At 34.8% G+C, this 23,139-nt stretch overlaps 2 protein-coding genes across 5 annotated transcripts; both read left to right on the top strand.

Moving 5' to 3' along the window:
- The first annotated feature begins 362 nt into the window (after window positions 1-362).
- LOC102611307 (glutamine synthetase nodule isozyme) lies at window positions 363-4,499 on the top strand. The gene is made up of 12 exons (XM_006484485.4): window positions 363-579; window positions 697-736; window positions 877-980; window positions 1,099-1,147; window positions 1,291-1,397; window positions 2,892-3,108; window positions 3,203-3,277; window positions 3,383-3,436; window positions 3,532-3,569; window positions 3,660-3,819; window positions 3,929-3,989; window positions 4,150-4,499. The coding sequence occupies exons 1-12, from the start codon at window positions 506-508 to the stop codon at window positions 4,239-4,241; spliced, it is 1,071 nt and encodes a 356-aa protein (XP_006484548.1). The 5' UTR covers window positions 363-505; the 3' UTR covers window positions 4,242-4,499.
- Window positions 4,500-6,085: 1,586 nt separating this feature from the next.
- LOC102611598 (uncharacterized) lies at window positions 6,086-22,772 on the top strand. Of its 4 annotated transcripts, none has more exons than XM_052439178.1 (25): window positions 6,086-6,343; window positions 6,625-7,219; window positions 7,315-7,439; window positions 7,549-7,643; window positions 7,748-7,963; window positions 9,036-9,123; window positions 9,947-9,998; window positions 14,078-14,143; window positions 15,725-15,879; window positions 16,461-16,531; window positions 16,680-16,874; window positions 16,979-17,017; window positions 17,572-17,679; window positions 17,769-17,858; window positions 18,013-18,088; window positions 18,668-18,764; window positions 18,848-18,917; window positions 19,014-19,190; window positions 19,289-19,411; window positions 20,058-20,141; window positions 20,777-20,961; window positions 21,121-21,259; window positions 21,348-21,407; window positions 22,109-22,180; window positions 22,273-22,772. In XM_052439178.1, the coding sequence occupies exons 2-25, from the start codon at window positions 6,654-6,656 to the stop codon at window positions 22,378-22,380; spliced, it is 3,057 nt and encodes a 1,018-aa protein (XP_052295138.1). In that variant the 5' UTR covers window positions 6,086-6,343; window positions 6,625-6,653; the 3' UTR covers window positions 22,381-22,772. The 4 variants fall into 4 exon arrangements, with proteins under 4 accessions (XP_052295138.1, XP_006484551.1, XP_006484554.1 ...); XM_006484488.4 differs by having other exon boundaries at window positions 9,033-9,123; XM_006484491.4 differs by lacking the exon at window positions 14,078-14,143.
- The last annotated feature ends 367 nt before the right edge of the window (window positions 22,773-23,139 follow it).

The raw sequence follows: 23,139 nt of genomic DNA, 5'->3' as shown, positions 1-23,139 counted from the left end.
TAAAAGAATATGAATTTCAATATAATATATCTTTTTTTGTTCTTTTAGTACATTGAAATTTATATTTTCTTTTTTATTATCATTTATTAAAGCGTGAGCTTTTTAATCCTTAGTTGACTCTCAATGTACTTTGTGCTCATGGTCATTTTAGTTTACATTATATTAGAAGACAAAAGTTGATATATAGTAGGTCAATTTTTTTTTAATCTCCCTACCGCAATTAATAATTTAGGACTCTTTGATTTTTAGTAAGCTTACTAATTTAGGGACCTATTCAATACAAATATAAAGATTATATACTTATTTGAGAAAACAAAAAACTTAATTAGTTTCCTCTTCTACGACTACGGGCGATTGGGTGATAACCTACCCCTTCGTCTCTCACTATTTAAGCACTCAACCACCAATCAAAGCCTCTCTGTCTCTCCTCCCACCTTTCTCGCTCATTTTTTATTTTCATTTTCGTTTTCGTTTCAAAACAAACAAAGCTGCAAGCTAGGCAGCCATGTCTCTTCTCAACGATCTCCTCAACCTTAATCTCTCTGAATCCACCGAAAAAGTCATCGCCGAATACGTATGGTATGGTACCATATATACAAACTAATTTATCTCTCATAAACAACATGTTAATTAATCTTGTTAATTTGTTTTCGATCACTAATTTGTCTTATTATTTTTGCAATATTCATTTTACAGGATAGGCGGATCTGGTATGGATTTGAGAAGCAAAGCCAGAGTGAGCACTGAAAACTCATAACTGAGAAATGAGAAATTATATACTCTCTTTCTTCATCTTTGTTGTTATTACTATTTATTATTTTTAATGTTTTTTTTAATTTAATCGTTTAATTACGAGTATGATCGTCAAACAAACAGACTTTGCCAGCTCCAACAACGGACCCTACCAAGCTACCGAAATGGAATTACGATGGCTCCAGCACTAACCAAGCCCCTGGTGATGACAGTGAAGTTATTTTGTAGTACGTGTCAGCCTCCTAATTCATCGTGGGAATCTTTGATCATGAGTATATTCAAAAACTGATCTCATGGAATCTTTTTTTTTTATTAATTATTTCTGCTTGATTTTGATTCGACTAGCCCGCAAACGGTGTTTAAGGATCCTTTCAGAAGAGGGAACAATATCCTGGTAAATTCTTCGTGCCACCCAATTGTTTTTACCTTTTCAGTCCCGTGATTTTTGGTAGGATGATCCTTGACTAGATTCGGAGGATCTTAAGGTGAATGAGGGGCAATAAAGTCTTTACACATATTGGTTATTAAAAAATTTAGGTAATGTGCGATGCGTACACTCCAGCCGGCGAGCCCATCCCAACAAACAAAAGATTCAATGCCGCCAAAGTTTTCGGCCACCCCGATGTTGTCGCCGAAGAGCCATGGTATTATTTATTTATTTTTTGATGAATTAATTCTAAAAGATAAATTTATTCGTATTTTTTTAATATTATTGTTGTTTATTTTATTTTTTTATTTTTTTATTTGCGGCGGGTCATTTTCCATTTGTTGGGTTGAAAGCAGAAAAGGAAAAGAAAACTTTGCTATCATTATAAATAAAAGAAATCGTGGGCCCAATTGTTTGAAAATTAATAAAATTCCTCGGGCTCCCAATAATGTGATCTTGCGTAAAATTCAAACATTTAACTTCAGATCCAGCAGGGATCACAGGAATCAAGCAAAGAGATAAGGTTTAGTAGACAAGTTGACCAGTCATCAGTAAATTTTAATAGTCAAGACAAGCCGTGACTAATAAATATAAACAAACAATTGTTATGACTTAGTAGTTATAAACAAAGAAAAATTATGTAACATACATTCCGTAGAATTTTGGGGCTTTATTTTTAAAAAAACATGTATCTAAGTTTTTTTGTAGATCTTAGATTATAATATAATTGTAGTTTGTGATAATTCAAAATATCACTAAAAAAAAATTAAAGAAATTTGTTAATATTGTAATTCTTTATGATGACGAGTATACATCTTGCATCACAAGCTTTGTCTATATTTTCTGCTCGTGGGTTTTATTTGGATTGGCTAATCGGCTGAATAACTTTTTCTATTTATTTATTTTTGTTTTTTTATTATTAAATAATATTTTACTGTCTAATAAATACCTTGTCATATTAATTGGGACTCATAGTGAGAGATTCAATTATTAAAATCCATAAAATTACTCATATATTATTATACATTTATGCTCTTGGAAAATTATTAAAGTTGGTAGTTATTTTCAGTACATGTTCAATAGTTTGTCTGTAGGTGGGTTGGTTTCCCGTGTCCTTTTAGTCGTGGCTATGCTTATCACTTGCTTGTCGCTTCTGAGCTACAAGTCTCTGTGAATTCATCTTTTCCATATAGAGAATGACAACATTGGCCCCTGTAATCATAAATAATATAACAGTCACATTTATTAAATTTAAATTACAAGAAAAAGAGTGTTATTAGTGGGACCGGATAGTTTAAATTTGGACCTAACCGAGTTGGTTGGTATGCTTCGGTTGAGTGAGCTCCAACTTTCCTGAAAAATGATGATATCGAACCAATATTACAGTCAACTGACTAAAGTACCAGCTCCTTCCTCGCATTATCAATAATACAATCCATGGAAGCGTTTAAAAAGACAGATTTTTTGTACTATTTATGTTGACAAAAAACACCATCAGTTTGAAAGTGAATTATGTAACTGAAACTCTCTGTTTGGCACCTCTAAGGCGTGTCAGCCTGTGGAAACGATTATCACACAGTTATTTTTGTAAAAAAATTTACAATATTTTTATTAAAATTATCATTTCAAAGTCATGTTTTAAAGTATCAAAGCCACGGCACTATGATACTGATCGGAGCCTAAGCCTTGTTTGATAATTTGCGTTTATCAGGTATGGCATTGAGCAGGAGTACACTCTTCTTCAAAAAGACATAAACTGGCCCTTGGGGTGGCCAGTTGGCGGCTATCCTGGCCCTCAGGGACCTTACTACTGCGGTGTTGGCGCTGATAAGGCTTTAGGCCGAGACATTGTGAATTCTCACTACAAAGCTTGCCTTTACGCTGGAATTAACATCAGTGGCATTAACGGTGAAGTTATGCCGGGTCAGGTATGCCTCGTACCAAAACTCTCACACCTCAATTTATTTATTTATTTTTTGTCTTTGTAACTTATTTTATGTTGGCCATTTATTTATTTAACAGTGGGAATTCCAAGTGGGTCCCTGTGTGGGTATCTCTTCTGGTGATCAGTTATGGATGGCTCGGTACATACTCGAGGTATGCAAATGAAGATGATTGCATATGCTTATAAACTATAATCATATTATGAATTGGTTTTTAATCTTATCTTATTAACTACTTTTATTCTGCTTAATCAAACAGAGGATTACTGAAATTGCCGGAGTTGTTCTTTCATTTGATCCAAAACCAATCAAGGTTCCTTTTGACTCTAACCATTGCATTTTTAGTATGTGATTTAATTTCCCGGTTAATTTGCTTAATCCTCCGTGAATTTTCCTCTAAATGATCAGGGTGACTGGAATGGTGCTGGTGCACACGCCAACTACAGGTACATACTAAAACTAATTTTCCATAACAATGACAAGAATATGGGAATAGCATTTTGAGTTTTTGGTTCAAATTTTTTTTTCCCTTGCAGCACCAAGTCTATGAGGAATGATGGTGGAATTGATGTGATCAAGAAGGCAATTGAAAAGTTGGGGAAACGCCACGGGGAACACATTGCTGCTTATGGAGAGGGCAACGAAAGAAGACTGACAGGTCGACATGAAACTGCAGATATCAACACTTTCTCTTGGGTAACAACCGTTTTCCTATATTCAAAGATTTGGAATACCTTTATCAATCATTTCATTTCATAATAATAATCCTCCATTGGTCCTAATTTATTTCTTTTGCAAATTAAAGGGTGTCGCTAACAGAGGTGCCTCCATTCGCGTTGGTCGTGACACTGAGAAAGAAGGAAAGGGTAAGCATATCTTTCAGTTTTTAATTATACCTAAATAGTGTCATCTAGCTCAATTATGTATTTTAAAATGGGAGGACGTCTGCACTACTAGAGGAAACCGTTTCCCACATTTCCTTTTATTTCTGTTTTGCTAATTTTTGTTTATTGTTATGGTTGGCAGGATACTTTGAAGACAGAAGGCCAGCTTCAAACATGGACCCATATGTTGTGACTTCAATGATCGCTGAAACCACCATTCTCTGGAAGCCTTAGAAAACAAACTTGAGCATGGATGACGAAGAAGAAATCGAGGGAAAATGAAAGCTTAAATTGAACCCACCACAAAAATAATTCTTATGTTTTTATAATTTGTCTATGCATTTAAGTCTGTTGTTTGAATTTGTTCCTTGCCATTCAAAACTGTACTCTGTTTCTCTTGTACTTCATTGTTTGGGATGCTCAGTTGTGATTACTATATTATAGTTTAAAACTACTTCGCTTCTGTTTAAAAAGTAAAGAAGATTTATAGCATTTTTGGGGAGCCATTCAGATTTTTGAAGATGTTGGACACTTTAGAATGGATTCTAGCTTTTTAAATTTTAATAATATGGGTTAGGTTGAAATTCCCCTAAAAGTACAAGGCCTTTTGACCATATACTGAAATTTGAGAATACAGTAACTTAAAAGGTTGGCTTTCTGTTTTAACGAACAGTCTCTAGATATGTAACAAAGGATAATATCATTTATCTCCTTTTGTTTATCATTGTGCTCTCTGTTTTTACTTATGTCAGATGGCTGCAACTAAGTTTAAAAATAGGGTTAACTACTTTGGTTGGTACGTGGTTTAATAAATTAAAAAAAAATGATACATGTTTAAAAAATACTCGATGAGAACAGTCAATTAGTTATAAAATGACATTTTTACCCATATAGTTAATTATAAAATGATATTTTTATCTCTAAAATTAGTTATAGAATGACATTTTTATCCTTCTAATTAGTTACAAAAAGATATTTTTGTTCCTACTCAATAATTTTTTATTTTTTGAATTGAAAAATGTATAAAAAATTAAATCCAAGTCTAATGAACAAGGCTTTTTTTGGTTAAATCAAATAATCTTTTTTTTTTAAAATTTTCTTGTTGATTCAAACTGATTTGTGAACATAAAGAAGTAGATTTCTTATGGAAGCAATACATAAATCCAATATTTTTATCTCCTTAACTTTATAAAAAGAATATATATCTATTTTTTTTTCTGATTTTACCCTCGATCCATTAGAATTAATGGCAAAAGTTAACGAAATATCATTCAATCGAGTATTTTTAAAACATGTGTCACCTTTTTTAAATTTATTATTAGATGTGTAGTATAAATAATTATATATGAAGATAACCAATTAAATGTTGGTAAAATTTATTTTTAAAAGTGCTGTAAATTTTAAAAATAATCATACATATTTGGTAAATCTTATTTTTAAACTATTGTAATAATATAAATGATTGAAATAAATATAATGTTGAATACAATATATTTACATATTTATAGTTATGTATATATAATAATTTTTTTAGTATATATAATAATTATAAGTAAAATAATTTTTTTTATCTAAATATAATTTGTAATAATGTTAATCTCTTTAAATTTGATGATTTTATTTTTTAATTAAATAAGGATAATTTTAGATTTCTATAATATATGTAAAGATATATATGGAATTGTATTTCTTATATAATTGATTCTCACAATCAGATATTGAAAAGGTAGTCCCTCTTTACTTTTTTAAATCTACCCTAATATAGAATGATTTTTTTTAAAAAAATTTTTAAAAACAATTACCAAACCCTACAATTAACTTTTAACTTTTAAAATTAGATTTGAATCTCTAAGAAGACAACCCTCAGCGGCCCTAAATATACTTTGACTTTCCATTTTTTACAATGAGTTCATGTGCATACGGAAAGAAATTGTTTTTGACTTTTAACTTTTTTCAGGGTAGGGCGGCCCAAGTAGCCCACATAGAAAAATAAAGGTTAGTGGGCCTAATCATCAATCCCATTTGGAAGGCGCTAGTGATTGCAATTTACGAACCTACGGATATATGAAAACACAAATCTTCCAGTTGCAAAAATACACAAAGCCACACTCCAATATAAACATACAAACCCCCTCCTCTAATCTCCTTAAACGCAGCTGCTTTCTCGCACCTTGAGATCCTTTCTCTCTCCCACTCAACGCTTTCCCCGCCTTTCCTCTCAATTTGGCTTCTTTCCGTTTTCACTGTCTATATAGAGAAATATGCACCAACCCTTAGCTTGACTTCTGTAATAACCAAAAAAAAAAAACTCAAAAAAACAATAAGAAGAGCACGAGGTTCGTTTTCATGTTACCCCAACTTCTATTTCATCTTAAACTTCATTTTTTTGCATAAATTTTTATCCCTTTTCATGTTTTTAGGTTACTCAATGAAGAACTTTGGTTGTTTTTATGTATGCTACGCTAAATGAAATCTGCTTAGTTTGTTTGTTAGTGTTTCTATTGTTTTTAATCTGCAATTCAGTTGCATACTGAAATATATATTGTTTGTTTGGTGCTGTGTTCTGTCGTTCTTTAGTGTCGTTAAAATGATTTACTAGCTATTTAAACGTTTGCAGTGTACTTGGAGTTGGGAGTAAGAATTGCAATGTATGCTAGGAGATTAAAGTGTAAGAGTCAGAGATGGGGTTCCGTGTTTCAGCCATCTAAAAATTCTTTTGGGCAAGACAGGTTGACAGATCGTGCTTGTTCGCAATCTTTTAGCCATGCTTCTGCATTAAGAAACCACTCCAAGGATGGTAGTTTGATTAGAAGATATTTTTTAGGTTCAATCCCTTCGCGGGGAGTTGTGAGGTCTAGTTTGTGTTCGAATAGAATTCAGTTATGTGCCTTTAGCTCTGAAGCTGATGGAAGGAATGCAAGTGGGAATAATCGTAAGCCCGTTGATGATGGTGCTAACTTTGATAAGGGAGAGAAAGGAAAGACTCGAAGGGAAAAGGTTAAGGAAGATGCGAAGAACAAGGACGCACATGCTCGACTTGGAGAACATGAACAAAAAGAGTGGCTAAATAACGAAAAGGCCGCTATTGAGAGTAAAAAGAGAGAATCACCATTTTTGACTAGACGTGAGAGGTTCAAAAATGAATTCTCAAGGAGGATTGTTCCATGGGAGAAAATAAACATTTCTTGGGACACATTTCCGTACTACATTAAGTAATTATCCAACAATGTTATCTTGTAGTCATCCTTATTTTGTCTTCATGATCAGCTTGGTTGTAATTAAGTTCTTTTATTTATTTATTTTATAGCGAAAATACCAAAAGTCTTTTGGTAGAATGTGTTGGTTCCCATTTGAAACACAAGAAGTTCACTGCTACGTTCGGTGCTCGTTTGACATCTTCAAGTGGTAGAATATTGCTTCGAAGTGTTCCAGGTTGTTAATTTTTCAATCCGACTTAAACCATGTTCTTCAGCTTGTTAACTTATTAAATTGCATTCTGGAAGTTCGAAGTTAATTGGATTAAAAATGATGCCATCTGTAGGCACTGAGCTTTATCGAGAAAGATTAATCAGAGCACTTGCACGAGAGTTACAAGTCCCCCTGTTGGTGCTTGACAGTAGTGTTCTTGCTCCTTATGTAAGATTTGAATACTCTGGAAATGTTAAGATATTATTTTCCCCTCCTTTTAAAAAAATGTTCCAAGTAAATTTTTGTCATTATGTCTGTTCATTTTGGCATAGGATTTTGCTGATGATTCATCAGACTGTGAGTCTGATAATTATGAGGAAACTTCAGAGTCAGAAGTTGAAGATGAGAATGATGCTAGTAATGAAGAAGAATGGACAAGCAGTAATGAGGCGAGAACAGATGGTAGTGATAGTGAAGCTGATATGCAGGCTACTGCTGAGGCAGCACTCAAGAAGCTTGTTCCCTTCAACCTAGAAGAGTTAGAGAAGGTACGATTTTTCCAGACTATAGTGAATTCAATGAAAAATATGGCGGTGATTATTTATCTTGAATATGTGAGGATCTGACAGAGTTCTTATAGTATTTAGAGATGAGAATATAACCTGTCAGAATGTCTTACAATTTCAAATATGGTTTGATTGTCTTATATGTGATTTCTACATTATCTTTTATATCCTGGCAAACCATAAGTGAAATTTGTGAACCTTTTTTGATATTGCCTCAGTCTGAGACAGTATTATGTTTGGAACAGAAGTAAGAGATAATTCTATCAATATGAGTCATAATATATTTACAGGGTAGGAGACATCATTCTAACTATGCTTTCTTAATAAGCAAATAAGTTTATCATTTATGAGAAACCAAGGAGATAACCAAACTAGAGAAATAACATTTTGAGCTCTTGTAGACCTTTTCAGGATATATATTTGTCAAAGTAGGAGCAGTTTTAATCTGTTATAATGATTGGATTAGGCAGGCATTTAGGTCTGAGGTTGGTCTTGGACAGCTGGAAAGTTGGAACTTGCCAATAAGAAATCCCGTATCTCAGAATTGTATCCCATAGAATGTGTGTGTGTGTGTGTGTGTGTATTGTGTCTTTTGCAGTTCTCTAAAAATATCTTAGAACCTCTTTGCTAAATAGGTTAGTTAAAAAGTGTTAATCTCTCAGCTTCTTTTCTCTGTTCTTTGACCCAACTGAATTTTTAAATTTCTAGTGCTTGGGCTTATATTGGTATGTAGTAACATATTCTGTGGTATAACATGTTCACGATATCTTCTTCTGGTTGTCTTCTTTTACTTTACAATTACACCTTGGTATATTTTCTTTTCTGCTTCTTATATAAAAGTTACATATTCTATAGTATGGCATAGTCATGAAAGTTTGTTGTCACTTCTGGTATCATTTTGATCCTTGATTCATATTTACAATTATGGATAGCTTGTTTGCTGCTGTATAAATGTCTCACATAAGTATGAATTTTTTTCATTTATATTGTTACCAAATTGAACTATAAATTATGATTTATCTTCCTGATCCTGATGTTGCTTTTGTTGCAGAAGCTCTCTGGAGAACTTGACAGTTCTTCTGAGTCATCGAAGTCTGAGGCTGCTGAGCCTTCTGATACATCCAAACGGCTGCTAAAGAAGGGTACTATGAACTGAACTGTTGTAGTACTCTAAAAAAATTAAAAAGAGATCATGCTGGATCTCTTTGGCAATTGCCCAGAAAAGACCACATGGAATTTTTTAGGCTGGTCAAGAAAAATATAGTTGATTTTTTTCACTCTTCTCTACTTCACACTCATGCACAGATCTACTACTGATTAAACCAATCTAGCAAGAGGCATATGTGATGGGGGAAGGAGAGATTGAGGAGGTAGAGGGAAAGGTACTGTGTGTTGCATCTGACCAGATGTGTTCGAGTGCAGAAGAGTCTGTGAGTCACAGATAGGATATGGTGTTAATGGCTGGTAGATGAGAATTATTTATTATTATAGGCCAACTTTTCATTTTGGTTTGAATTTTCTACTTTCTTGGAATCAAAACTTAAACTTTGCTCACTGCTTTTCCATTTTCATAAGCTGAAACTAAAATAAAGACTTTATAGAATTGAACCTATTTTCAAAGAAAAAAGGTGGGGCTAATTGGTCTTGTAATTTCATCAGCTCTTGATCACATCCCTTGGTAGTGACAATCACAGAATTGACTTTATTATGGTCAGTTGGTTTTGAGTTAGAAGTGTCATTGTGATGAAGATGAAGTTTTGCGTCAAATGCTAATGAAAGTTTTGATTTTGGATATTTGCATATACATTTCTGCATGTGCTATGTGCTAACAATCTAGTTCCATTAATAAAATAACTTAATGTATTTTTAATAGAGAAATCTCTGATCAAAGATAGAAATTATCATGTTTTCTGTTTTTCTTCTTTGAATTTAACTAATTCATTATACTTTGTGATCTTTTCTTAGGGGATCGAGTGAAGTACATTGGGCCTTCTGTACGCATTGAAGCTGATAATAGGTAATCAATTGGTTATTGTCTATGACCTTTGCATATTTAAGATACAATATTTTGGCATAAAGTTTTAAATAGTAAAATCTACTTTCAGAGTCTATATGTGCCCCCGTCACTTCTTTGGAAGCTAGTAAAGGCCTCTTGCATGTTAGAAAAGAAAAGGTCATTGGTCAGACAATTCAAATGAATGGATATGAACTAATTGTAGTTCACTGAGAAAATACAGTTTGTAATGCATAAGAGTTACTGAAAATTGGAGATAAGTTGAAGAATAAAACGAATTACTGATGGTCTTCACATAAATGTGAATTTGTGTAATTTTCTTTACATTTTTCATGATATTCCTGCATCTGAATATTTTATATTTTGTGATTGATTTATTACGAGGGTCTTGAGGAGCTTCTTCTTTGAATCAGACACATTAGAGCTTGATAGGACTTAAGGCTAAATTTGAGTTGATTTTTATTGATTGAATCAAAAGCAAGAACAATCCTGACCTACAATTCGAGAGGTTGGTCAATCTCTCCCAAAACTCTTAATTATTCCTAACATTAAACAAAACTCAACATAAACACTAAATGGCTCCTTAATCTCTTATTTATACTTGAGCCCTAATTAATGAATAAAGAAAATGACTAAACTGCCCCTACCCTTAAAATTACTAAACTGTTCTTACCCCTTTATATTTGCGCCTAGCATAAGTTTTATTGGTCTAACATTACTCCCCCCAAAAAGACACCTTGTCCTTAAGGTGAAATTCAGGAAACTGTTGCCTCTTATTTCTCAGCTTCTTCCCCGCTTTCCTCCTCATCACACACAGTCAGGACTTTTAGTGATTTATCCTTACATCGATGCCCTAATGAAAATTTCTCATCGCATTGAAACCACAATTCCTTCGCCCTTTTATCCTGAATCTCTGTCTCCGTAAGGTGTTTGAAAGTCACCCTCAGTTGTGCCCCACTAACCCGATCCCTTTGGAAATCTCTTTGTAACCCCATCATTTGCTTTTTCTGGCCTTCCGGTGGTGTGCTTTGGAACTCTCACTGAAACCCAAAAGTCTGGGTTTTTGCTTTGGAACTCTTGCTAAAACCCCAAAGTCTGGGTTTTTTTTTTTTCCTACCAATGGTGTGCTGTTTCGGTATGAAAAATTGACTGAACTGCTCCTATTAACCCATTCTGCTGTGTTCTTATCCTCAGTCATCTGTGCCAACTCTATTAACTCCCCTAACCCTCTCGGCCTTAGCAAGTGTAGCGAGGCTCGGATTTTTGGCTTCAGTCCCTTCATAAAAGTCCCTTCCAATACCGCCTCTGGGATTCCCCCTAGACGTTCCGATAGCAACTCAAACTTCTCCCCATACTTCATGTTCTCTCTTGAGTTAGAGCAAAAAACTGTTCATGTAAATCTCCCTCTTGAGTGGCTCGAAACCTCTCCAAAAGCTGATCCTTAAATTCACCCTACGACCTCAATGGTTGTTGTTGTTCCCGCCATTGAAACCATGCAAGGGCCTTTCCCTCCAAACATAATGCGGCCGCCATCAGTTTTTTCTTTTCTGAGAGTCCATTGATGGCGAAATAGCGCTCTACCATATACACACATCCATAGGCATCCTCGCCTTCGAAAAATAGGCATTTTCAGTTTCCTTATCCTAGAATTTGCCCCAAATTGAGTTTGGCCCCCCCAATTTCGCGCCATTGGAGGTCTCCAACCTCCCAAATCTACTCTAGTTTCCGCAAATCCTGAAGACCCAACCCAAAATTCTCCTTGCTCAGCCCCATATTGGGCTGAAATCCCTTGCCCAGCCGCATTCCAGACATAATGGCTCCCTCTCTCGCCAGAAACCCCTCCTCCCGGCCATCCGCTCCCAAATACCTATCCAGACCCAAAACCGCCTTGCCCGGGCCCAAATCCAGCCTGCTCCGACCCAAAGCAGCCCTGCCCGACCTGCCTAGGCCCAAAACGGCCCTGCCCGGCCCAAAATCCGGCCTGCCCAGGCTGTGCATCACCCCCAAACACCATCGAGTCGCTAAGCCTGACCATCCTCGACTCCTGTGCGCCGCATTCCGACGCCAAAATGCGAATTCCTAATCCTTAGATCCACCACCCCCAGCCACGACCCAGCTTCCTCCGTCGTGCCTAACATTGGGAAAGGCTCCCCCAGGCCGCGCGTCCCCTGGGCTGACCTCCCCGCCTCCAAATCCGCCATGACTTGTCACCCCTGGCTGTGCTAGGTTGGTCCACGTCACCGCCAACCATGGGTTTTGTACCATTGGGTCCTTCTCCTGCCACGACGCTGTGGCTCGTCGATGTTGCCGGTGGTGGGTTAAGGTGGAGTTCCGTCATTTTCAGCAACATGGCTTCAAGGGATGAAAATTGTTGTTGAACGGTGTTAAATCGCTCATCAATGGTGGCCTTGAGCGATCCGACCTCCACTTCCAATTTCTCTTCAAGCGTGTCCACCTTTTTCGCTGCCATTGTCCCAAAATTCTTGCTTTGATACCACTTTGATAGGACTTAAGGATAAATTAGGGCTGATTTTTATTGATTGAATCAAAAGAAAGAACAATCCTGACTTATAATTCTAGAGGTAGGTCAATCTCTCCCAAAACTCCTAATTATTCCTAACACTAGACAAAAATCAACATAAACCCTAAATGACTCCTTAATCTCTTATTTATATTTGAGCCCTAATTAATGAATAAATAAAATTACTAAACTGCCCCTGCCCCTAAAATTACTAAACTGCCCTTGCCCCTTTACACTTGTGCCTAACATAAGTTGTATTGGTCTAACAGAGTTCTACAATTTTTATAGGGCTAGATAGTAGATATCTATCGAGAGGAGAGAAAATATGGTCCATTATCATTGATCAACTTATGCTAGTTTCTCACCTTATGATCCAAAAAGTGCAGAATAGATAAAAATTAAAAAAAAAAAAAACTGCTGTCTGTAATCAACTAGGTTTACACAAGTTTTTCACCCCAAGGCTTAAGTTGTTTAGATGCACACCAGGTTTATAAATTATAATCTACTTATTTTGAGCTATGCGTTGAGTATTGGGTTTCTTCCCTGGGGCCCCTTGCTTTCCTGTGTGCTGCTTTCTTTGCCAAACTTACATTTGGTCTCCAGGACATCTGTTATTATGTCACTGTAGAGTTAGGTTCTGAAAGAAAATCAAATGACTGGCATCTATCTGGATACTGGAGTTTTATTGCAGAAATATGAATACCTGTTTATATTGAATTACCTTAACCAATTAACATCGTCATCTTCTCCACACAAGTACCTTGTAAGCAAATTCTGAAAAATTATGCTCAACCATAATTAAGAAATATAGACTCCTTTTCCACTTGGACAACAAAAAAAGGACATAATTTAAAAAATATAGACTTCTCTTCCCTTGGACAACGAGAAAAGGACATAGAAATTGAGAGGATCAGCATCGGGGGTGTATACTTGCAATTTTTGAACTTACACAAACTCAATTATTTTTTATATGTATTTGTACTTTTTTCTGCAGATTTTGCTTTTCCAATTGCATAAACTGACATTGTATAACCTAATTTTATCAATAGCAAAACGTTTACGGACTTTTGAGTAATATCTTCACCTACTAGAAGCTGGTGTTGTTCTTGTATTTAGCTTTGGTGAACACATGAGTTTAGACGCTCATCTTCATACAAGTTAAAAATATCCTTTGATGCAAGTGGATTTTCATCATTATATTGTTAATATTATCTGGTGATTTTAATTTCAATTGTCTGCTTTTTTGGATATTGTGACATTTAAATTCAGGATTATATTATATTTTTATCTATTTATCTTGATTTTAGTTGGTATAGTTGGGAATTTTTTTCCTTCTCCTCCCAAAGTATATGTGATTAGTTTACATGTGGGGCTTAGGATATTAGCATCTTTACATTACTTAGCTGCCTCTTGTTGGATCTAAAACAGTGTGCAGACTGACAACCTTGCTACTAAAGGGTCATCTTATTGTTATATTTTTACGAACCTTTTGGTGTAAAATCATCCAACTGTGAACTTTGGCTTCACGGTTTTGTGATATTAACTTATATATGCATCACAGGATCATTTTGGGGAAGATAATGACATCTGATGGTCCGAAAAATGCTTATACCATTATTCCTGACAGGTGGGTTGGTAAGTCGTCCCAGTATAGGGAAGAAAAATTCATAAATACCTCTTGTTGAGCTGCACGTGTCGGTGGTTTATTTTTCTTGTTAGGATCACAGTAGGTTCCTTGTTTTGTCATAGTTTTAACTAGTTATTTGATGCTGAAAATATTATCTAACTCGCCAGTTGGTTTTTATGTTTTGGAACAAAAAAAAAATTTTGCTTTGAGTTTTTGGATTTGCCTTTTTATATGCAAACATTTTTAGCTTGTAAAAGGTTGTTTTATTCTTAAATACATACACATACATACCAGTCCAAGTCTTCAGCACTAGTCTTCGTAAGAGTCTTAAACTCCACAAAAGATCTGGTTTATAATAATTTATAACAGTTTACTTTTATTTTTTTTTCCGGGTACAGTTTTAAACCTTTCGATTTTGGTGGAATCTTCTGAAAGATGTTGGTTTTCTGCTTTCTAGAATTTGATGTTGAAGGAAACATTTCTAGTTCAGTTGAAACATAGCACGTTGCAGAAGATTTCTCTAAGTCGTAGCTACAAAAACAGTAAGGTTCATGTAATGCATGATTGTTAGAAGATAGAAGTACCATAGTGAGGCATTGAAGAATATTTAAGACATGTATTTGTTCACACTGCAGGTATTTGTATGCGAATACTTGGCCCAAAATTAAAAAAAAAAAATCACTGATGAATGGTTTTTGTTTTCCATAGAATCATCATTGTACATGGAAAACTGGAACTGGTTTCCTCTTCCAAATTCTAGCAATATATATCGTTTCACCATTAACCTTTTTGTGATTATTTTGCAATATGCCTGTTCGTTAAATGTATTTGCCAAGTGATGGCTATTATCCAAGCCAAGACCATACCTGGGTAGTTTTTGGATAGACAGTTGAAGTAGTTAATTCTCTTCCATAGACATATGGTGCATGTTACCAGATAATTGATTGGGCCTGATTAAACATGGTAGACTTAGTGTGGATTGTGTTGAGTACATTTAATGGTCATTAACTCTGTTTCTCTTTCTGTTGGCCATAGATTCAATGAGAATTCTTGCTTCCTTTTCTTTTAATTTATGATGATTAGGGAAGTGCTATAATATTCAAGTCCGATTTATTGGTCTTATGGTATAGATGAACATGGCGATGGCTCTGAAGTAAAGGCACTGTAACACTTGAAGGAAGATTTAGAATCAGAAGCTTGATTCAGTTACAGAAAAAATGCACAAAGTTTTGGTCGTAAACTGTGCAATTTTCCTGATGAATGGGCCCCTGTTTGTTGACTTGGGCCTCTGATCTGTTTGTTGGTGTTATTAGACAGTTATTGTCTTTCTATTGAATAAACTGCTGGTATCTTAAATCCCAAAATTATTTCTAGCTGTATAGTCTGAATTTTTAGTCTTTGAATTTATTGAGCAGTCTACCAGTATAGCTGACTTCAGTAGTTGATTTGGATCTGAAGGACAAGACTTCCTACAGCTCTTTCACAGTTGATCCTTTGAATGCCATCCAATGCTTTAACCCTTAGATTAAGTGCATTCTCAATATATTCTAGCAGCTTTGATCAAAGTATCCATATTTGCAGGGCTTTATCCAGTGGTCAACGTGGAGAGGTATATGAGGTGAATGGAGACCGAGCTGCTGTCATTTTGGATATTAGTGCTGACAATAAAGGTGAAGGAGAAAAGGATGACAAAGTGGCAGAGCAGCCTGCAAGACCACCAGTTTACTGGATAGATGGTAATATTCTCAAATCAGTGAGGAATATATGTTATAATTTCATTGTGGATGTCATATTGCAATTTCTTCAAGTTTTAATATTTTAGTATCATTGTCTTTTGAATTTACTTGTTTTTAGTTTCCAGTCAATGCCACTAACATTAAACTTTCCCACTCCATCTTTATTTTAAAAAATTTTTTTTTATTACATTTATCATCCTTTTATGGCTGGCCTGTGAGCTACAGAGTAGAGAGAGCCTGCTCTTCCATAAATTCTCCCTCTCGCATTTTTGTTGGGACTTGGTTCTGACAAGTGGCTTTACTAACTAGGCTAGCTGACAACCATCCATTTTCACATATCTTCAATATAACATAAGGTTGGATATGGATGAATTAGCGTACTTAAAATGTGACTGTCGTTTGTTTGTAGCTGTAACTTCTGATTAGAAAGGGGAAAAAAAAATTTCAACCATTTGGTATAATTGTTTTCTTGCCATGCATATGCCAATTTTGTTTAGAAAATCATAGTTTATGTTTGATTGTTATCCTTTTTATTTTTGTTCATTAGATGTGAGCAATCTGAAAATTCTACTCTGGTACAGTTAAGCACATTGAGCACGATCTTGATACACAGGCGGAGGATTGCTATATTGCAATGGAGGCATTGTGTGAGGTATCATGATAAAACTTTTGCCTATATTTTATCTGAAAATTTATGATGTATGTTGAGTCCCAAGCTTCTTCTAAAGCTCCATCTTTCTTTGTTTGTGTAGACCATTATATCGCAACTGTATTTGATGTTTGTTTTGCTTTGTTTTCAGGTTTTGCATTCCACACAGCCTCTTATTGTCTATTTCCCAGACTCCTCTCTTTGGTTGTCCAGAGCAGTTCCCAGGTGTAATCGTAAGGAATTTGTCCGTAAGGTGGAGGAGATGTTTGATCAATTATCAGGTCCCGTAGTTTTAATTTGTGGGCAGAACAAAAATGAAACTGGACCGAAGGAAAAAGAGAAATTTGTAAGCTTCATAGTCTAATATCAAGTTATAAATGCCTATGGACACAAATAATATGCTGCTTTGATTGACTTTACCTATTCCACTTGTTTTATGATGCTCAACAGACGATGATACTCCCTAATTTTGGACGCCTTGCGAAGCTGGTAATGCTTCTAACATTTTAGAAAGTTTTTTCATTTAACAAGCTATTTGTATTAAATAAATCACTTTGTTGACGATTCACTTCTTATTTATAGCAGTTTTTTTTTTTTCTTGCATTGTTCTGAATAAATCGATTGTTTGTTTGTAGTTTAGTTTTGGAATCTGACTTTCAATTTTGTGATTGTGTACTCAACCTTGTTCTGGTTAGAACACTTAGTAATATGGAGTGTGCTGTTTCCAACTTTCGGTGGTGTGATGCCCTATAATAGTTTTGTACCTCTTTTTTAAGATTGGTCACAATTAAGCAAGATTATGCAAAATGTGTTGTTATTTGTTTCTTTGGCAAATGTCTTGATAAAAGTACTGACCATGGTTCCCCTCTACTTTCCTGACAATTTATTGGCACATTAGTAGACTAAGGAGACATCAATAACTTTGGCTTTCATGCTTGTTGTTAATTGTTCTTGTTTTAAAGTTGAACTCCGTGGCAATCTTATTGTCATTTCTCCTACTGTTCTAAGATGTGAATTCAATTTAGATTACTTTAATTTTTCAGCCACTGCCGCTGCAACGGCTTACCGAAGGACTCAAAGCAACAAAGAGATCTGATGATAACGAAATATATAACCTCTTCACTAATGTTTTATCTATACATCCTCCAAAGGTAAAATGCATGTTTTAATTTTTTGTTAAAAATTTTCAAAATGTGAAGATTGCCATTATCACATCTTCTTCAATGTTCCCATTTTGCAGGAGGAAGATCTCCTTAGAACATTTAATAAACAGGTTGAGGAGGATAGGAGAATAGTGATATATAGGAGCAATTTGAATGAATTACACAAGGTATGGAGTTTTTGACCCCCCTTTTTTTAATATTATTGTCTGGGCAATCTTAATTATTTGTTAAATAATATATGTGGTGTAAAGTCCATTGGTTTTGATGCTAGGATGACTTCTTTGAATCTTTGATAGTACTTCTAAATTAAATATTTTGCAGGTTCTTGAGGACCATGAGCTGTCATGCACGGACTTGTTACATGTAAACACTGATGGTGTGATACTGACAAAGCAGAGTAAGAAACCAAAGCTGACATACTTTAACAGATTTCAGCACTATTTAATGAGTAGCACATCTATTTGAATATTCCAATAATCTGGTGTTGATGTCAAGTAATGGTTTTGGTCCCCTTTTTTCGGGTAAAATATTGTGTAGTCAAAATTTCGGATTTCTTGGTTCAAAGTTTGCTACTAATTGATGAGGCAAGATTTTTGAGCAGCATGACAGGTGATACATTTTTGGGGTGACAAAAAATGAAGTCTCATTATAAGAATATATGTATGTGGCTATTATATGTGATATAAAAAGGGCTATTGAGACCCGTAAAAATTGTGAAGTCCATGATTCCACTTTGGTTTATATTTGAAGGATTTCATTCTACTCATTATAAATGTAATTAGTACTGTTATTTCTTTATGGCTATTTACCCTATTTGAAAGCTTAATTTTGGATTTTTTAAATCCTTCTCCAAGTTCAGAAAAATGTTTTTTAGGAAACTCTTCAAATTTAACTGGCTGCAGAATCTTAGTAGTGATTAAGCATGCGATGTTTATGCAATTGCGCAATAGTTTATTACCTACTCAATTCTGTGCAGGAGCTGAGAAGGTTGTTGGCTGGGCAAAGAATCATTACTTGTCATCTTGCTCTTTTCCTTCCGTGAAAGGGCAGCGATTGCACCTGCCTCGTGAAAGGTATCATTTTATTTTCTTGAAACATGCTTATTGTAACATCATGTGCAGTACTTGAAGGTAATTGCTGTCTTTTCATTTCAAAGCCTTGAAATTGCAATCTTGAGGTTGAAGGAGCAAGAAACTGCATCCCGAAAGCCGACCCAAAATTTAAAGGCATGTATTTTGATGTTCTGTTTTTTACGGATGCTGTTCAAATGATTAACTTATTGAATATTATCCTTCACCTCTAACATATGTTATCCTTGGCAGAACCTTGCGAAGGATGAGTATGAAAGCAATTTTGTCTCAGCCGTTGTACCTCCTGGTGAAATTGGTGTGAGATTTGATGATATAGGTGCTCTTGAAGATGTGAAGAAGGCCTTAAATGAGCTTGTTATTCTTCCAATGAGAAGACCAGATCTCTTTTCTCGTGGAAATTTGTTAAGGGTATTCAATAGATATCTATGCAGATTGTTTTGATGGAAATTGGAGTGAATTTTGTGCTATGCCTTTACCATTGTGTAATTATATTAAGCTTTTTTCAGCCGTGCAAAGGCATATTACTCTTTGGGCCTCCAGGAACTGGGAAGACCCTGCTTGCCAAGGCACTTGCAACAGAAGCGGGTGCAAACTTTATTAGCATTACAGGCTCCACTCTAACCTCAAAGGTATGCCGCTCTATCCCGGTTATTAAGATTTGAATTTTCCAGGATCAAGTTTCTATTCTCTCATCTTAACTTTGCCAAATTCCCTTTCTTGCTTTTAAACTTGGAGAAGCAGGGTTTCAAAACCTTGCCATCTTTACTCTTTTCAAATGCTCACTTTTAAGCAGCAATGACGATCTCTGAGCTTTTTAAGTTCCTCTTTTACTTCCAGCACCAAATAGGCATCACTGTGGTTCCCTAGACATTGCAAAAGTCAAAGACCAAGTTGATCCTTTGATTAGTACCAATTTGTTTGAAGAAATTATATTGATCGCTATATTTATTAGTTGTTGAGTTTTTTATGATTCTTTTTGGTATCTAAATAAGCATCTTCTTGGGTATGTGTCTTCTAGAAAACACGCATATAAAGCACCAAAAGAGAGAATTTCTGGGCTTTCTTATCCTATTTCTCCTTTTTATACATCATGTCTAGTCTGTGTTGAAGTGTAGCTGGAAATATGAAGTTAGTTGGATAAATGGACATTGACGAATTGTTTATTAGTAATATACAACCCTAGTTTATAAACATCTGTTCTAATTTCATTGAAGAATTGTCATGCTTCTGCTTTGAACAGAGAATATGCTAAATCCCTATTTCTTTGTGATACAGTGGTTTGGTGATGCCGAAAAGCTTACCAAAGCTCTCTTCTCTTTTGCCAGCAAGTTGGCACCTGTCATAATATTTGTTGACGAGGTAGAATTCTCTTTTTTAAAATTTGGCATAATAAGCTGTTGTTTTACAATCATTAAGCATGGAATTTTTCTATGACATCATCATTTACTTTGCTTGTGTTTTTTCTTTATTTAATTTGCCAAAAAAGGTGAATTTAAAAAAAGATTAGAAGTTTTGTGGAGAAGCATAAGAATTATAAAAGAGCACCAACTGTAGAGGTTTATGAATTCTGAGTCTTCAATTTGAAGGACCTACTTTTTTATTTTTGGTACATCTTTTTCTATGATCCACTGGAAAATCATCATGAATGGTTTATTCTTTATCTAATCTTCAAGTTGGTTCAGGAAGAATATGTGTAACCACTTGTAGTAGTGGTCAGAAGTCTTAAGGATGAAATGAAATGCATGAACTTTCAGTCCATCTATGTCTGTAGATTTATGTTCATGAGATATGGGAATCATAATCTTTGAGAAACATTTGTTTTCCTTCTTAGATTGTTTATTTTAACTCTAAAATATTAGTTTTTTTTTTTAATCTTTTGTGTGGTTAAATTATGGCCACAGTGGCCAAGAACGGATTCCTTGATTAAAAGGTTATTTCCCTTCAGCTTTCTTTTCAGCCTCGCTGTAATAAATTTTGGACTCCATATTATATAGGTTGACAGCTTGCTTGGTGCTCGTGGTGGTGCTTTTGAACACGAGGCGACTAGAAGAATGAGAAATGAGTTCATGTCAGCATGGGATGGATTGAGGTCAAAAGAGAGCCAAAAAATTCTCATCCTTGGTGCTACAAATCGGCCATTTGATCTTGATGATGCTGTCATTCGTCGCTTACCAAGAAGGTAAGATTGCAATATAGTACTAGTCTCTTGAAGAATAATATATCTTGCAATTGTTGACCATTTTTCAAATGATTCTACAAGCAAGTTCACTTCCTTTTGTCTACTTTTAGATGTGGAACTGGTCATGTTGCTTAATGCAGTTCCTTTTTTGCTATTTAGGATATATGTGGACTTACCGGATGCTGAAAATCGTATGAAGATTCTTAGAATTTTTCTTGCTCATGAAAGTTTAGAATCTGGTTTCCAATTTAATGAACTTGCGAATGCGACTGAGGGATATTCTGGCAGTGATTTGAAGGTAGTACTCAGACATTTACTTTCAATCTTTATTTAAATTTTTTGACGCGTGTATTTTGCATCTCATACTGTCTTGTGCTCTTGTACAGAACCTCTGTATTGCTGCAGCATATAGACCTGTCCAAGAACTTCTAGAGGAAGAAAGGAAGGTGTGTGCCTTTGGTTTCCAGCTGTTAGTTTGATTGTCATGTAAAATGCAAGATCATTATGAGGACTGTGCTTTTGTTCATCTAAATTGTGGGACAATTGTAATTTCAGATCATGCTACGTTTTGATAAACTTTATTGCTATTCGGTAACCTAGAAAAGTATATAGAAGTCAGAAAAGAAAATATATTGGGATTTGTTTGCTTTCTTACAAACTGGAGGAAAAAAGGAAAAACCTTGATACTGCTTGTAACTAGTTAAAGTTGTCTGTGAACAGTACATTTCCTTCCCAAGTTACTACGTAAGATGAAGTGCTGTTCGTATACTCCCTTTTACACCTTGTAGTATGCTGCCTTGTTTGGGACGATGGTTAATTTATAATCAGGGGTCAGTGGTAAATTAGAGATGATAACTTCTAAACTTAAAGTAAATTAGAGACGATAACTTCTAAACTTAAACATTGGGATCTCTTGCCATGTCCTTGAGATAAACATAGAAACTATCGGTCACTTTTCCTTTTTTGTTGTTGGAATTTCACCATCATGTGATATAATCAGACAATTCATGGTGTAGATAGAGCTTTGAATTGCATGTTATTTTATGTTGCTTAATCTACAATCTTTATGTTGCAGTTCTATGATCTAATAGTATTTATTGCTATTTGATTGTGTCCTGCCACTGAATTTTGTCTGTTTTTTATACAGAGAGGCAAAAATGATGCAGCTCCAGTATTGAGGCCACTTAAATTGGAGGACTTTATTCAGTCAAAAGCCAAGGTAGTTAATTTTGCCAATTTATCACATTTGTATACTCTTTCTATTTGTAAATATGCTGTTTTGAACCTTGGTATTCATGATCTACTCTGTAGGTTGGCCCTTCGGTTGCTTATGATGCTGCAAGCATGAATGAGTTGAGAAAATGGAATGAACAGTATGGAGAAGGGGGAAGCAGGAGAAAATCACCTTTCGGCTTTTGAAGCTAACACAATAGGGTTTTTATTTTCCTTAATTTATTTTATTATTATTAATTTATTCTCGGAAAAAGGCTCCAGGTCCGATCTTGATATATCACCAGAAAGAATTCTCTCATGTTCATACATTTTGTGTTGGGTGAGAAAGATCTCCATCTCAATCATACAAGGTGGTGTATTCTTGTAGGTCATGTTTGTAGAGTAAATTTTTTCTCCGACCCCTACAATCAAAATTTCCTGGCAAAAGTTATGCCATGTATGTTGTAATCGTAACATTATATAATTTTTTTTTAATATTTTCTTGTTTTAGATAAACAGATTATGAACAATTTTGAGCAGCATTATAGTTCGTAGGTTGAGAAATAAGTTCGATATATAAAATCTTTCATTTTCATTTTCCCCATCTTTAGTTCAGTTCTTTACTTTTTCAAATTTATTTTTAAATGGGCAGCTCTTGTATGTGATTTAATCATATTCATGTTCTTTTATCTGTTATAATTTCAGTGCTTCAGTGTATTTTACCGAATTGAATTCATAAAATTTGTGCTCTTTAGGTAAGTTTTACTGTGGATAAAGCATTTTGTTACTCTTTTTAATCCATTCCAAGATAGCTTTTCTGAAAAATGGGAAGAAATTCACATTGTTACATAAATTGAAAGCTGTATCTAACTATCTATTAAAAGAACCAAAAATGGCACCATGAATTGGAGCTATTTGATCCAACTGCAAGGCTTCTTCACTATTTGTTTTGGGGCTTTGAGTTTT

Source organism: Citrus sinensis, chromosome 4 (assembly GCF_022201045.2).
Source record: "Citrus sinensis cultivar Valencia sweet orange chromosome 4, DVS_A1.0, whole genome shotgun sequence".
Classification (NCBI taxonomy): Eukaryota; Viridiplantae; Streptophyta; class Magnoliopsida; order Sapindales; family Rutaceae; genus Citrus; species Citrus sinensis.
This window is presented reverse-complemented; position numbering and strand designations above follow the sequence as displayed.

Coding starts and splice junctions, on each gene's coding strand:
- LOC102611598 (XM_006484488.4), top strand. CDS start 6,654: ATGTATGCTAGGAGATTAAAGTGTAAGAGTCAGAGATGGGGTTCCGTG. Junction 20,142..20,776: donor TCATAATATTTGTTGACGAG/GTAGAATTCTCT, acceptor CATATTATATAG/GTTGACAGCTTGCTTGGTGC. Junction 21,260..21,347: donor ATTCTGGCAGTGATTTGAAG/GTAGTACTCAGA, acceptor GCTCTTGTACAG/AACCTCTGTATTGCTGCAGC.
- LOC102611307 (XM_006484485.4), top strand. CDS start 506: ATGTCTCTTCTCAACGATCTCCTCAACCTTAATCTCTCTGAATCCACC. Junction 3,437..3,531: donor TTGATCCAAAACCAATCAAG/GTTCCTTTTGAC, acceptor CTAAATGATCAG/GGTGACTGGAATGGTGCTGG. Junction 3,570..3,659: donor GGTGCACACGCCAACTACAG/GTACATACTAAA, acceptor TTTCCCTTGCAG/CACCAAGTCTATGAGGAATG.